Source organism: Colobus angolensis, unplaced genomic scaffold, assembly GCF_000951035.1.
Source record: "Colobus angolensis palliatus isolate OR3802 unplaced genomic scaffold, Cang.pa_1.0 Scaffold394, whole genome shotgun sequence".
Taxonomy (NCBI): domain Eukaryota; kingdom Metazoa; phylum Chordata; class Mammalia; order Primates; family Cercopithecidae; genus Colobus; species Colobus angolensis.
Window position 1 is genome coordinate 809362 of NW_012117310.1, and position 15798 is coordinate 825159.

At 36.6% G+C, this 15798-nt stretch overlaps 1 protein-coding gene across 2 annotated transcripts in view; it reads left to right on the top strand.

Annotated features, from left to right (window-relative positions):
* Positions 1-10897, top strand: part of CCDC132 (coiled-coil domain containing 132) — a 121384-nt gene extending 110487 nt beyond the window's left edge. For both annotated transcript variants that reach the window (XM_011955061.1, XM_011955060.1), the window contains 3 exons: positions 3622-3743; positions 5861-6050; positions 8298-10897. In XM_011955061.1, the coding sequence (XP_011810451.1) occupies positions 3622-3743; positions 5861-6050; positions 8298-8417 (432 nt within the window). In that variant the 3' untranslated portion in view covers positions 8418-10897. The remainder of the gene's footprint in view (positions 1-3621; positions 3744-5860; positions 6051-8297) is intronic.
* Positions 10898-15798: the final 4901 nt, after the last annotated feature.

The window sequence follows — 15798 nt, forward strand, 5'->3', positions numbered from 1 at the left end:
TTAGAAATTATTTCTGTAGTTTAGCATAATATTCATTAGCAAGAGACCATGCCTTTGATTATTCCGAGTAAAAATCACACTACTTTTGCAGTGTGTCATACAAACACCTCTTTGGAGTCAGTGACCTGTGTGTATACGTTTTCTGGAAAGAATTGTGGTTTTTTTTTTTCATTTATGCATGAATAGATATCTGTAGATCAACTGGCATGTGCCACACACTGATAGAAGTGCTGGCAGTATAGCTGTGAATTCGGGAACTTATGTGCCCTCAAGGAATTTACATGGCAGGGCAGAGATAGCAGTAAACAGATAAATTGAGATATAATGTCAGATGATGAATAATGCTGTGAAAAAAACCAAAATCATCTGAAGAGAGACAGAGAATGACAGGATGTGGGTGGAAGAGGAAGACCATGTATTTGTCATGCTCAGAGAAGGACCCTGATAAGGTGAGACTGGAGATGAGGCCTGCGGGAAGTAAGGAAAGAAGGTGTGGAAAGAGTATCTGAGAAAATGAAAGTAACTTTCAGAAAAAAATTTGTTTTCTTTCATTTTTGTAACTGGAAAAAAAAATGTCCCTTCTTAACCTCCTCAGTTTAATCTCATTTACACAATCATTCTTACCTGCTTAGACCAAGTCAACAAATAAGAGCCTAGGACATCTGAGAACCAATGAACAGAGCCATAGATTTAAAATGGAGATGGTAATGGAGTTTCTTCAGTCACCAACTCCCAGCAATTTATGGTCCCCTTTGGAGGCCTAGACTGAAGACCGTGAGGCTGTCTCCAGACTCCGGGACTAATCATGCCAACATCAGTAAGCAATTGCTAGGAGTTTCCATAGAGATCTTAGCAGGGAGTGACACCAAGGGTGCTCTATATTTGCCACTCTGGAATTCAGAGATTATTAACCTTGAAAGATAATCAAAGAAATCACTTGGTTTCTAGAGCACCCAGGAGATTTCAATTGCAAATTTTCATTTGGAATGTAAAAGACAAATGTGATTTATAAATAATGATACTACCCCCCCCTTTTTTTTATTTTTTAACAATTCTGTTTTTGAAAAAGTGGTTCTATTTTTTATGACGTGCTGTCTTAGTCCTTTAGGATACTACAACAAAGTTTCACAGACTAGGTGGCTTCTAAGCAGAGCAGTTATTTCTCACAGTTCTGGAGGCTGGGAAGTTCAAGATCAAGGTCAAGGCTCAGGCAGATTTGGTGTATGGTGGAGGTCTTATTTCTCATAGATGTCACTTTTCTGTACCCTCACATGGTAAAAGAGGCAAGGCAACTCTCTGGGGCCCTTTTATAAGGGTGTTAATTCCCTTGGTGAGAGCTTGGCCCTCATGACCTAATCACTTTTAAAAAGCCCCAACTCCCAACACTATCACCCTGGGATTAGGATTTCAACATATGAATTTAGGGAAGACACAACATTCAGACCATAGAACATACTAACCATGGACCTTATAGGGGTGCATTCTGTGCTCAACACATACACATACGATGAGGAGGCTGCTTTTTTCAGTTATTTGTTATTCCAGTTATAAGAAAGAACTCGTGTTATTCAGATTATTAACCTAGCCCAATTTTTAGCAGCTTAAAGCCTTCTTTAAGCATAAAGGTTAATTATCTATGATAACGTTTGTTGTTTCTGTTACTTTTCTAAGTCTAAGCATCTACGTCTAAACAGTTTGCTTATGTTGCCCCAATAGAATCATAAGAAAAATGAAATGTTTGTATGATTCATTTTATGACAAGCATTTTTGAACATTGAATTTAGCAATAAGTGGAATGTTATTTTGTACAGAAAGCATTTTATATATATAGCTTTATCTTTTAAATAAAATATTGATGAAAAATATTGAATTATGACTCTTGAAATCCAAAGCAGTTTAAGGAATGCATAAATAAATACAGTAACAAATACTACTACTCTCCTAGATCCATGAAATGAAACAACAAAGAGCAATTATTTATACAGTTTTGATTTTTCGAAGATAAATGTCGTGAATTGACAATCCACTTCTTTTTAATGATTAAAAGCAATTAATTGTTAAAAATAAATTAGCAAGAAAAATTGTGATTTAGGAAGAAGAAGCGAAAGAGCAGAGGATAACACAGTTATCATTATGTGATTGCCTGAGTGGTGATCAGATTAGATTTTTTTTCTCCTATGTGTTGTTAGAAAAGTTGAACACATGTCAGTCATGTTAAACATTGTGTAGCTTCTCTATTCAGGTAACTAAAGAAAAATGTGATTTTAAGCCTTTTTTTTGGGGGGGGGGGGATGGAGTCTCGCTCTGTCATCCAGGCTGGAGTGTAGTGGCAGGATCTCCGCTCACTGCAAGCTCCGCCTCCCGGGTTCACGCCATTCTCCTGCCTCAGCCTCCCGAGTAGCTGGGACTACAGGCGCCCACCACCACGCCTAGCTAATTTTTTGTATTTTTAGTAGAGACGGGGTTTCACCGTGTTAGCCAGGATGGTCTCGATCTCCTGACCTCATGATCCGCCCGCCTTGGCCTCCCAAAGTGCTGGGATTACAAGCATGAGCCACCACCCCCGGCCCGAGACTTCTTATATTTGAAATACATTGCCAGGAAGAGTCAACAGCATTTACTTCATTAAATATTAAATGAGTATATTTAAATAGTAATAGTCCAAAGAGACCAAAAACACATTCTTTGAAGGCTAGACCTTCTGCTGTTTCTGTCTAATTATTGGAGTTGTCTAAATCAGGTATATGTATTTATATTTTTAGTACAATCATGTCATAAAAGACAATAAAAATATTCAGTTTTTCTGTAGGTAATAGAAACTGTGTTTTATTGTTTCCATTGTACTAACAATTTGCGGATAGAGTATGATTTTTTAATCATTTGGTATACAGTTGAGCATCCCAAATTCGAAAATCTAATATTTGAAATAATCCAGAATCTAAAACTTCTTGAGTGCCAGCATGACACTCAAAGGAATTGGTCAGTGGAGCATTTCAGAATTCTGGTTTGGGATTTTCAGATTTGGGATTCCCAACCAGTAGGTATATTGCAAATATTCCAAAACTGGAAAAAGTCCAGAATCCAAAAACGCTTCTGGCCCCAAGCATTTTCGATAAGACATCCTCAACCCATATAATTATTTACTTTTAAAAAATGTTTAGGAAAAATGATAATTTATTAGATTGCACTCTGAGGAGTATAGCTACAAATCACAAATAGTTCTGAACTGAACACATATCAAACCAAGTTTTTAAACGTGGGTTTCTTGAAGATATTTTTGAAGCCAAATTAGGTCATTCAGCTATATTAATCTGTACTGACAACCATAGAAAATTTTGAGACATTTGGACATTGTTAACATGGTTTAATCAGTTAATGACACTTACTCCTTTTGCAATAAAATGTAGTATACTCTGTATTATAACATAATGTATTCAAACTAGTGTATATATATTTTTAAGACCTTCATACTAAGTCCAAATTATCTTTGGCATTATCTTTTTTTATTTTACTTGGTTTGATTCTGAGTCTTTTTAAATCTTTTTTATTTAAACCATTTTTATGGGAGAGCATTGTGGCATTTTAATGATATTCACAAATGGCTACTATTTGTCTTCTTAGGAATTTGAGCAGTTTAACAGGAGGCTAAATGAAGTTTCTAAGAGAGTTCGTATACCCTTGCCTGTATCTAATATACTTTGGGAACATTGTATACGATTGGCTAATCGAACTATTGTAGAAGGGTAAGTTTTTCATGAAAGCATTATTTGTTTCTTTAATGACAAATTGTAATATATGAATAACATATGGTATTAATGGTTGGAGAGAATAAGTAGAAATAATGATAACTAGCAGACAAGTTTGGGATATAATTAGAGAAAAAACCTTAGACCCCACTGTGTCTGTCTTTATCTCTGCTTTCTTTTCTTGCTAGTGGCATAGAACCAGCTAGTAGATGAGTGAGGAATGCAGAATCTAATGGTTATCTGAAAGTTAAAACTAACAATTATTATTACCTAATAATAAAATTATCATGATGATGATTGTTATACTTAACATTTTTTGAGCATTAACTATGTGTTATTTACTAAACCAAACATTTCTCAGGATTATGTCACCAAACCTGAAATAAACTCTCTTTGCAAGGTACTATGATTCTGTTTCATCAATGAGAGAACCTAGTCTCAGAAAACCAAGGCTTAAAGAGGTTAGGTAACAAGTTCACACAGTTTTTAAAGGCATATGTACCCCTGATTTCTTTTTTTCTTTTCTTTCTTTTTTTTTTTTTTTTTTTGAGACAATCTTGCTTTGTTGCCCAGGCTGGAGTGCAGTGGTGCAATCTCGGCTCACTGCAGCCTCCGCCTCTCGGGCTCAAGCAATTCTTGTGCCTCAGCCTCCTGAGTGGCTAAGACTACTGGTGTGTGCCACCATGCCTGCTAATTTTTTGTGTTTTTAGTAGAGACAGGGTTTCACCATGTTGGCCAAGCTGTTCTAGATCTCCTGGCCTCAAGTTGATCTGCCCACCTCAGCCTCCCAAAGTGCTGGGATTACACATGAGCCACTGCACCTGGTTGTACTCCTGATTTCTGATGGCAAAATCAGCCCTCAAAACCCTTATATCATCATTAATAATAATCACCATCATATCATTGTAAACTGTATAAATCTTTCATGTGTTGAAGTTATAGATCTATTAATAGTAATTTTCCTGTTTACTCAGAGACCATGCTTACTCTGCCCATAACATCTAGGATACAAATAAGGATCAGTAGTACATTTGAAATATCCCTGAGAAGCAAACAGCTATTTCAAAGACCCTGTACAGTGCTCTAGAATTGCACATCAGTTGAATTTTCACACTATCATTTGTCTAATTTTTCTTTTGTTCTCATTTGTTATACAAAAGAATGTATTAGAAAGTGGGAAGGTGACAGTGACAAGCTGACAACAGTCTTGGCACTCTGTATTGAAACCAACGGTGCTATAAATTATAAAACAGCTGTGTTAACAATCACAAATGAAGAGTATTTTAAATAAATTTGTTTAATTAAGTAGAAATGTGAATAAATATTTCTGTATAAAATACTCTTTATTTTTTTAAAAAAAAGCTTGGTCATTTTAAATCAAATAAGCTTTTATTTTCTTGTAACTTTCCTTAGGGTAAGTACCTCATTCCCACAGTTGAATTTTCTGTGTTTTGTATGATTGATTGAAGAAATGGAACACTGACTTAATGAATAATAAAGTGTTGTATTGTTAGGGTTAGTATATTTGTCTTTATTACTAGTCCACCTTAAAATACACTGTTTCAGTAGTGTAGAATGTCAGAATAAGTCTATAAACTTTTTATCATGAAAAGTATGTATATACTTTCTATGCTTACATGCTTACACATTTCTTTATGTTTTCAGAGTGTTCATGGGAGAATTATTTCATTTGTTTCTTTTGCATTGAATACTTACAATATTGAACAGTTTCATAAAACTAAGATTACTTTGAAGTATTTAAAGCTTAGTTTTATAATAACTCTTGTCAGCCAGATTAACTGGAATATCAGTTTAACTTTCTTACAGACGATTATGTTAATTGAATACAGAGAACTATGGTCTGTAGCACAACAAAGAGCCTTGAACTCATTGGATCTCTTTGCAAATGAGAAAATTGAGGCCCCCATAGGTAAAATGACAGGGCACAAACACAACCCAGTCTTTCTGACTGAAGACTTATGTTCTCTATTTCCTATAACCCTCTCATTTCTGGGGAATCTGTCCAAATATAGGTTAGAGAAAACTTCAAATACCCGACAGTTTTTTGCTTCTAATTATCCTATAATGTATTTTTTTATTGTTTTGCATCTTAGATATGCCAATGTCAAGAAGTGCAGTAATGAGGGTCGTGCCCTGATGCAATTGGATTTTCAACAGTTTTTAATGAAACTTGAAAAGCTAACAGATATTAGACCCATTCCTGATAAAGAATTTGTGGAAACTTATATTAAAGCCTATTACCTAACTGAGAATGACATGGAACGCTGGATCAAAGAGCACAGGGTGAGAGCTGGAAAACAGTTAATTAAGTTTTTATTCCTTTTTCTTCTTGCTGTTCTTGTTGGGTGTGTTATTTAATTCAAAATCATGAGAGTGAAATATAAAGAAACATTTGCTTTTTTAATACAAACTACTTAGGTCAGTTCTTTGCCATTTTCAGACTAAGGGCACTGTATCTAAGCAGTACCCTTTGAGTCATCAAATCTTCTTCAGCCCTTTGTGAACTGTTACTGTAATTATCTAGAAATACAGCTAAAGTCAAGACATTAGCTAAATTTTTCCTGCAACTGTATTATAGGAAAAGGCTGAAGTTGATAAATGCTGAGACAGATTGAATACAGAAACAATGAAATGATTCATAAGCCATAATCGATTATGTAACTTAAACCTCACACAAACCTTCTTGTACTCCTCAACAATGAAATGGTAACATCGTACACACTGACATGTATTAGTGATGATTGAAGACATTAATATTTAAATGGCTAAACTTAACTTGCGTCTTACATTAGATTTTACCTTTAAAATAGATTTGATTATTTTTCTTGTGTATGACTATATAGATAAAGAAAAATACTATTGTTACGTAGGATGCCGAATTTTTGACACAGTCAACTCAGTGTGCTTGGTATGGGAAGCTTTTCTGTATATGGCATGTGTTAAAATCATCACCAAATCCTCATTACTTTGATAACTCTAGGGTTCACATTTTCTTAACCTATGAATGTCATACGTAAAAGCTAAGTCAAGTTTTATTTCATTTGGGTAAGAAAATAATTATTTGTATATACCTGCTCAGACTCATCCTTTCTGGCCTTAACACTGTAAAGAGATAAAATGACCATTAGCCTAGAACGTTCACATTGGCCTGAATCTTATGTGAATGTCCCCACTCTTAGTTGGTTTTGGATCTTTAGAAGCAAAGTAGGAATATATGTGTTATTTTTAATGAGTTTGGCCAGTAAGCCAGATTGAGAAAAACTTCACCACGTTTAGCCCCACTGACATTTGAGAACCAAAATGTTAAACCTAGATACAGATGGGCTGCTGAATGTTGCTAGAATCCATTTAGTAAAGTAAGCTGTAAACACTTCTGGGTTGGTACTGAGGAAAGGGTTTTGGGAAGGAGTACAAAGTAGCTGAGGAGAAAAGGCACAGCTCTAAATACACATTATTTGATGCAAGAATGATGCCCATTTTTTGGATTTACTCTTTTAATATAGTGGACTGATTTTTTCTTTTCAGCTTAGTACTTTGAAAGAGCTTTAACTGATTGATATTTGTAATTCAGTGACATTTCCCCAGCAGCAGCAGGGACACCCTTTTCTGTCTTTGAAGGAAACTCCCCAAAATGTTGAGTCCAGTAATTACTGACAATGGATCCTCACTGAGTGCTGAGTGGTTAAATGAGATTACTTACCAGGTAGGGACAGGTGCTCTCAGAGATCAGATACACAAAATGAGCAGTTTGCTAAGTTTTTAAAATCAATTCTTTCTCCGGTTTTGAAACTGTACTATATTTAGTGGTTACCTTCAATAAAGACACATTTTCTTTTCTTATTAGATAACAGTACACAGCTATCTTTACCTATCTGAACTCTTGCTATTCAACCTCCAGTACCAAATCAATCTGCAGAAATTTCTGATGAATCCCTGTTTATTCTCATCCTGGCAATTCAATATCTGAAATTCAGGAACCAGATGGATTTGGATTGCAAAAGATACTTGTAGTCTTAATTTTATTTGCAGCTCCCCTAACTTTGTGATGCTTATTACCTTATTCATTTGTTGTATCTTAGAAGAGTTGTTGTTCTGTTGTTGGAGATTTTTTTTTTAACTAAAGTGTTTACAAAATGTAGAGGACCAGAAAAATACTTCATCAGTAGCATTTAAAAAATTTGAAATAATGTACTTTGATGACTCAATAACAAGGACTATCACAGAAACAAGTGTAAAGTGTGTGATCATCAAAGTAGTAACAAGCATATGCATGTCAGATTACTTTGCCATATTAAAACAGATTCTAGTGCTTACTATTTGAAATGTGTACTGTAGTATTCTTATTTCCTCCTATTACAGCTCAGTAAACAATTTGCCCTTCATTTGCCAACTGTAATTTCCACTGTTCTTCACTGGTTTATAATGCTCAGTAACTATCCACTGCACCTGAATATTCGCCTATTCTTTTGTTGCACCGATCAGATACATTCCTTTTAGGGTACTAAATTTGGATATTTCTTCTTTGAGCAGGAATATTCAACGAAGCAGCTGACCAATCTGGTGAATGTTTGCCTGGGATCCCATATCAATAAGAAAGCAAGACAAAAACTTCTAGCAGCTATAGATGATATAGACAGACCTAAAAGATAATGAACACTGCTCTTTTTCCTCAATGGCATTGATCCTCACTCAACATATATGACCTGAAAGCCAGTTTTTTAATGCACTTCTGACAACTATCTGCTAAAAAAACTTTGTGCATGTTTTTTTCGACTGGAAAGTGAAAAACATTGAAATGTGTGTGGTGTTCTCATGACTTTTATATGCTGTGGTCTCTTCAACTTTTGGTCTCATTTGTTGTAATCTGAAATGATATTGTTGCCTTGTCATAACAATGGTTATGTGACTACAGTTATACATTTTACAGAAGAATATACCATAAGTATATAATTAGAAGAACAGTGGCTTAATATATGTATGGGAAGTTTATGGAGAATGAAGTTGGCATTTTTCTACCCTCTGAGCTTGGTTCTTACTAAGCATAATGTGAGGGTGAATGTGTAGTATCTCGTAATTATGAGCACTGCATGAGAATTAAAAAACACGTGTAAGTAACATAGTTGAAAAATCAGTATGTTCTCTGTTTTTAAAATGTCAAAGTTTATGTCAGGGTTAATTTAGTTATAACAAAGTGATCATAAATGATGAAATGTAATAAATATACTCTAGTATGATCAGCCTATGTGAGACTACATTTTGATTTTTTGTGTGGCATGCAGATGTCATGAACAACTTTTATTAGCATGTTCTAATTTTAATTGTTTTGTGTCCTGAAACCAATGGTGAAAAGTAATTTCATTGAGTGTACCTTTTCAATGCCTGAGTAGCATACAGAATCATGATTATGGGATTTTCTTTTATCTTTCGTTATAAACATATGGTTTTTTTTTGTTGAAAGTTTTGGTCTCTTTAAATTCACATTTTGTCCTAGGACAGTAAAACCCAGGTCAACTGACTCAGGAAACAGTTGTCTGCTAGTCACGCATAAATGTATGGTCATATGTTCACTCTTCTTAAATATCTGCCTTTTGTAACACAAATGTAAAATGCTATCAGTCTAGCCAATGATGGACTCTGGAATCCACTCAGTCTTCAGTAAGTATGTGTTGTGCCTCTAAACTTTGCCCTGACGCCAGGGATCTTCTCCTAATATATGTGACATGAAAATCCATTTTCCATGTAGTCTTACCAACTATCTGATAAGGAATTTTGCGTGTGTTCTTTCTGACTGGGGAGTGGAAGACATCTAAACTTGTGTGGCGTTGGTCCAATGATTGCCATGCATGACCTGTAACATCAACAGCTGACAGAATCCAAAGGAATCGTGTGAGAAACAGGCCTTGGGTCTTGTGAGTCTTCTGGGACCTAAGGTGATAAAATGGATGGCACAGGATGGCATGTGATCAAGCATGGAGGTGATAAGGAAACAATTGCTACTCTGTGTCCATCAGTCCCTGCGATGTCTGTAAGTGCACAGTGTAATGTGAAGCACCTTCAGAATATGCTTGTGTGTGTCTGTATGCTGTTTTCATCCTCTCACTTCACAGTTCATTTACTGTCAGTTTAAAACTTTCCTCTTGTAAAAAGGTATGAGTTTGGTGCCATTGCGATTTGCTTGTGGCTAGATTATGTACTCGTGAAGTAGATTCTGCCTGTAGCCATTATTTATGTGCAGCCACTTGAAAAAAACAAACGTGAGATAAGCTGGGTCCTTGAGTTTAAATGGCATATTTAGCTGGGCACATAAAGAGCTAATCAATCTTTTTAAATTTTCAGTTGATGAGGAGCTGCTTATTTGTCTTTTCTACGTGGATTTTATAGTTGGCTTCCTTTAATTTCTACTTTAGTTGACCCTAGATAATATGAACAGTAATTACCTGCCTGGTACAGTCCAGTGTTTTCCAAGGTAATAGGAATTGATACAAAAGAATTACTTATCTTGTTAGGGACTCAACCATGCAATCTGACAGACCTTTTAACCTACCCTTACTTTGCTCTCTCCATCTTCAAATGAAATGGTGAATATTTTTAATGCTTTTGAAAAAGGTTTCTTTGGTTTTTGGGTTTTTTTTTTTTTTTGCATTAGAAGGTGGCTTAATAAGTGCTAGCTAGCATCAAAACAGTAACAGGAGATTTCAGTCATGAAATTACCTAATCACAAGAGAGTTACCAGACATTTCTCAAATACTTTATACAGTAATATTGAATTATAACCATGTAACATTTCGTGAAACTAATTTTAAGATAAATAGAATTGAAAAGCTGAGAACGTAAATGGAATTATACATGTTCCAAAAACTACTATCATTACCAAAAATTTATTCTTTTTGAGTCTAAACTTTCCTTGACTTTGATATTTTCCATGAAAGTGTCCTGTAGAATTTACCATGGGAGCATGGTAAATTAGCATTCCCTGAGAAAGAATGATTCTTTCTACAAATACATTGTCTTGCATTTAAAAATGCTAGGGGGGCACATAGCAATTCAAATGAGCTAGTTTGCTTTGGTTTATAAAACCAACAGAGATCTTGTAAGTTCACTTTAACTAATAAACTCATTTACACAACTTATGAAATGAATTTCTCTTGAAACCAGGGCCATATGGTATTTTATCATATCTTCAAATAAAATTTCTTTTCAAAATTTCTATTTAGCTGAGTGCTAAAGTGAAACTTTGTTATATTAAATACCTTTTTCTTTACTCACCGAAAAGTAGTAAAAGTCTTGTAATTCAATTCACCTTATAAGCATAGTTGTCTTTTGTAATAAAAAATCAGATCTGAAGATGAATTGATGAATATAAGTTGTACTCAAAGCATACAGAAGTACAAGGTGGGGGGATTTCCATATATATATATATATATTTCTCTTTTGGAATAATTTTGATTCAGATAAGTGGTTAACAAAATGATACTTGGCTTCTGACAATGATTAATGACAAGAGTATTATTAATACTCTGGTGTAATCTTTGTAAATGTTAAGTCTGGTGCAGCTTTCTACAGATTTTTTCTTACTGTGGAAAATATTTGCTCAATTCCTATCATCCACAGATTTGTAAAGGCCATGAAAAAGTTTAAGCAGCACAGCTCTCACAAGGACAAAACTGTGTCAGATTTATACAAGAGAACTGTTAGCTGTTTCAAAATGGAGAAAAATAATCCATTTCCTTTGATATGCTTTTCTTGATTGACATATCCTTTTTGAATATTGCTAAGTATACCTAGATCATTTTTTTCAATATGAAAACAAAACCACAGCTAAATATTCTCCTTCACTTAGAAGTATCCCTCTGGAATTTTAGTCCTTTATTGATACGATTAATATAGAACTCTTTTTGGTCTGTTTTTGATAAAGAACCATTTTTATAAGTTAATTTAGACATCACTTTTTGATCCCAAGACTGAGAAGACTTGGCCCTGCTGAGGATTTCCAAATTTGCCCTGTAGGTAGTTTTTCTCACCGAGCTGAGCCTTTCCATCCAGGGAGGGGATTTTCTTCATCAGTAGTTTTTGTTTTACTCTGTTCCTTCCCAATCCTAGGTCCCAAAAGGATTTCTGCTTTAAAGAAAAGGCATTTCCACAATGTGGGCATTTTAATCCAGCTACACCAAATAACAAGCATGCTAATCTTCACCCAAAAAGAAAGGACTTTGTAGTCAGGGTTTCCATTTTGACACCGCTCAGTACTAGAGCCTATGCTAAAGTGTAGTAACACCATCAGGTAACCACTGGGAGACTATTTTTCTGGCTTCCTGCTATCTGCCTTACCTTACTTCTGTTATCCCTGCTTTCCTAATCACAATCCCACATTTAAGCACCCAAGCAAAATGCTATCCTTTCTGTGAAACTTATCCTTCCCAAGGAGAGATGCTGTGGAGAAAAACCGATAGGGAGTTGTGGTGGTCACGATGATAGTACAACTTTAACAAGGATGGTGGCAGAAGGCCTCCCTTGGGAGGAAGGGAAGAGGCTTGCCATGTAGATGTCTGAGCGAGTATTGCAGGCTGAGGGAACGACAAGTGCAAAGGCCCCAGGGTGGAGGCTGCTGTTCAGAGAACAGTAAGGAGGGCAGTGTGGATGGCATAGTAAGCAGAAGAAAGAGCAGAGAGAATGTGGCAGGAGGGGACACACACAGGGAAGAACTTTGGATTTCACCTTCAGATGGAAGCATTTGAAGGGCTGTGAACCAAGTGATGACCTGATTTGTGACTTAGGGTTTACCAAAACCACTGTATATTTGAGAAAGGGCTAGAGAGGGACAAAAAGCAAAGCAAGGAAACAAGGTAGGAAGCTAATTTGGTAAACCATGGGAGGCTAGGATTGCAGTAGCATTGCGGGATATGGTGAGGGATAGTCAGACGCTGGACATATTTCGAAGGTAGAAACAAAATGATTGATATTTGAGAAAAGTGTGCTTAAAGACTTTCTGGAGGAAGTAGAAGTCTTTGGGGGAAGACTGGGTTTGTGAACAAGATCAAGAAAACAGTTTTGGACAGAGAAGTTTGAGATACTTGGTGATAAATTGTTGGAGGTGTAGGAGAGGGTAGCTGCATGCAAGTCTGGAGTTCAGAGAAGAGGTCAGCACTGTAGGTGTAAATGTGGGAGTCATCAGAATATAATGTAAAACCAAGATTTATTTAGGAGGCAGAAAACTTGCAAGCATAGGACAGTAAAAAATTTTAAAAAGGCACTTCTCCCCATCCCCTTGCCATTGTTTCCATGAGAGATGAGACAGGACCAGGGTACTGTGCTGGAGGGACAGTTTTCTGGAGCAAATATGAGAACATCTTGCCACTTAGGGACCTACTGGGTGGACATTTGTAACTCCTTTAACTGGACATTGTAACACCTTTAACTGGGAAGCCGTCACTCTTGCCGGAAGATGCACTCTGGTGCAGCTTGTCATCTGGGCGACTGAGTGAGTTTCAGGACCATGTTGTCCCAGAGTGTCTTCCTCCATGACACTGGCTGGGCATTAAGAATGCTCTAATAGATAGGACGAATGACGTGTGCCCTCAAGGAGCTAAAATCTAGCAGGATAAATAGATGTAAGACAAACATTTCATTACATATTGGTGAGTATTCCAAAGGAAAATGCTGGGGGTTAGTGTTCAGGAAAGACTCCCGTGAGGAAGACATTCAAGTGGAAACAGGATGAGTAGGAGTCGAATGAGGAGGCTGAGGGAAGAGTATGTTTGAGGATCAGAAAGGGCAGCGTGTTTGGCCTATAAAAGGGAGGTGGAAAGAGGCACAAGAGGCGGAGGAGGAACTGCAAACGTAGACGTCTTCAAGCAGGGAACACGCAAGTAAAGCAGCAAATGTTATTCAATGAGTGACTAGCATTTTGAAAAGTGGACAGTGTGGGCCAGGCTGTACCTACAGGCACTTGAATTATAATTTTAAACTGCATCCAAATGAACTAATCACTCCTGCTGGCCCATTACTTGAGGGGAAGAAGGGAGTCTGTAGAGAAGAGAGACCCAGAACTTCATCTGTGGGTTCTGCTGTGCTTCCTCGACAGCATCTGGCACAGAATCTCAGCTAAGATGGATGAAATCCTCTACTCAGGCCCTTTGAACTAGAATTTTTGCCTAAACTGAACTAAAGAGTTGGTGAGTTCCTTTGGGGCAGCACTGGCACATATATACTCCTTACACTCGAAAGCTGTCTGTCCTGGATCAAACATGTAATACTGATTTTTCAAGACTGTTGAAAGAAGACTAATTACTAAGTAATTGTTGAAGAGAGATGTGCATTGGCATTTGAAGCTAAAATATTAGTGGTTTATAAAGAAGCAAAACTAACCTCAATTCCTTGTTTTTTTTTTTTTTTAACATTTGCATGCTGTGTAAGTTGAAACTTGTCTTGTTGTATTAGACTGCCCCCAGACCCCTGGTTCTAAAAATGTGGTTCCCAGTAGCTTCAGCATTTATTACCTGGGAACTTGTCAGGCAGGCAGATTCTCGGGTCCCCCCACCCTGCCCCTAGACATGCAGAATCAGAAACTTGGGAGGAAGCTCAGTGATGGGCATTTCAACAAGCAATGATGCACACTAAAGTTTGGGAACCATTGCCTTGCACTTACTTGTATACACACACACACACACAGAGCGAGAGAATGAAAGCGATCCAGGGAAGTTCACCTGTAACTTTCCCCTAATTAAAAAAAACTACTGTATAGCTATTCCAAACAGACTGAGGAGAAGGCCTTGTTTTAGTTTTTAGAAAATTATTTATCTTTTATCCACTTAATAATTGTCACTATTCTTCAAGGTAAATCTTAGACACAGATCATTATTACCTTTCCTGTTAGAGCCTCTAAGTGACTGGTGTTTGAACAGGCCAGCAAGCATGTTGCATGTCCTTCACACTGACTTGAGTTGATTAACAAAGATTCTCCCAGGAGATTTTTAATTGGTGCATGAGTCATGAGCAGTGAGACAGCTGGAACTATAAGAATAATGTAATATATCTTACAGTGATTTGGTCTTTGATTTTCTTAGCAGTTAATTGAATCAGGTGGAGAGAGAAACTAGCCATCCAGATGGTTATTGTATGTGAATCAGCTTGTAAAATTTCACTTTGCTGAGAGTCCCCCAAATCTAAGAAGTGCTAAAACATCTGACAGAATTGGTTAATGTGCAACTTTGTATTTGCAAATACAGAAGGATTTGTAGAGGCACCTGTTTCCATTACAAAGCCACAGCTGGACTCTGTAAAGGTGGTGTTCAAGAACATCTCTTTTAGCTTTTAAAATGAAAAAATGGAGTTATTAAGCTGAAGTTATTCTGAAATTTCCACAAAGCTCAACACGAAAACGGGCTATTATAATTATTTTCCTAATAGAATACATCAGGATGATTGAATTCATCAGTCAGAATTACTAGGGGAGGGGATGGTTGGAAAAGTGACTTAAAATCAGGCACAAGTCACAACATTTTTTTTTGTATGTTCCTTATAAAGCAAATTCTAAGAACTACACTTTCTGAGAACTTTCAAAGATCTATCCTTTCTCAAAAGAATATGTGTCCAACTTACTTTTGTCTTGCAGACAACCTACAAAGCAAGCCTCCTCCCATGACCTGTCTCCTCTGTATGGATGCCATCTGCTGGCTCCTCCCAGTAGTCCTTTGCTGTCACTACCTCTTTAATGGCCTCTGTTTCTATATCCACATTCACCCAGGAATTCTCTCAGTGACGGCTTCCTGCCAGTAGCATCTATTCCCCAGCCTACCATTTACACCACTTTCCAAGCTCTTCATGCTATGTTATCTTGGATATATTACCTTGACTTGTCTCCTGTGCAAGGGGCTATCCACCACATTTATGTATGTCCCACAACACTCGAGCCAGCACTAAACAATTAGTCACAATAAACTTAGTGTATAACATTCACCAAGCATGCCTTAAATGATTTACCTTTATACATTTAATTCTAACAAATCCGTATGGCAGCTAGCATTATTATTAC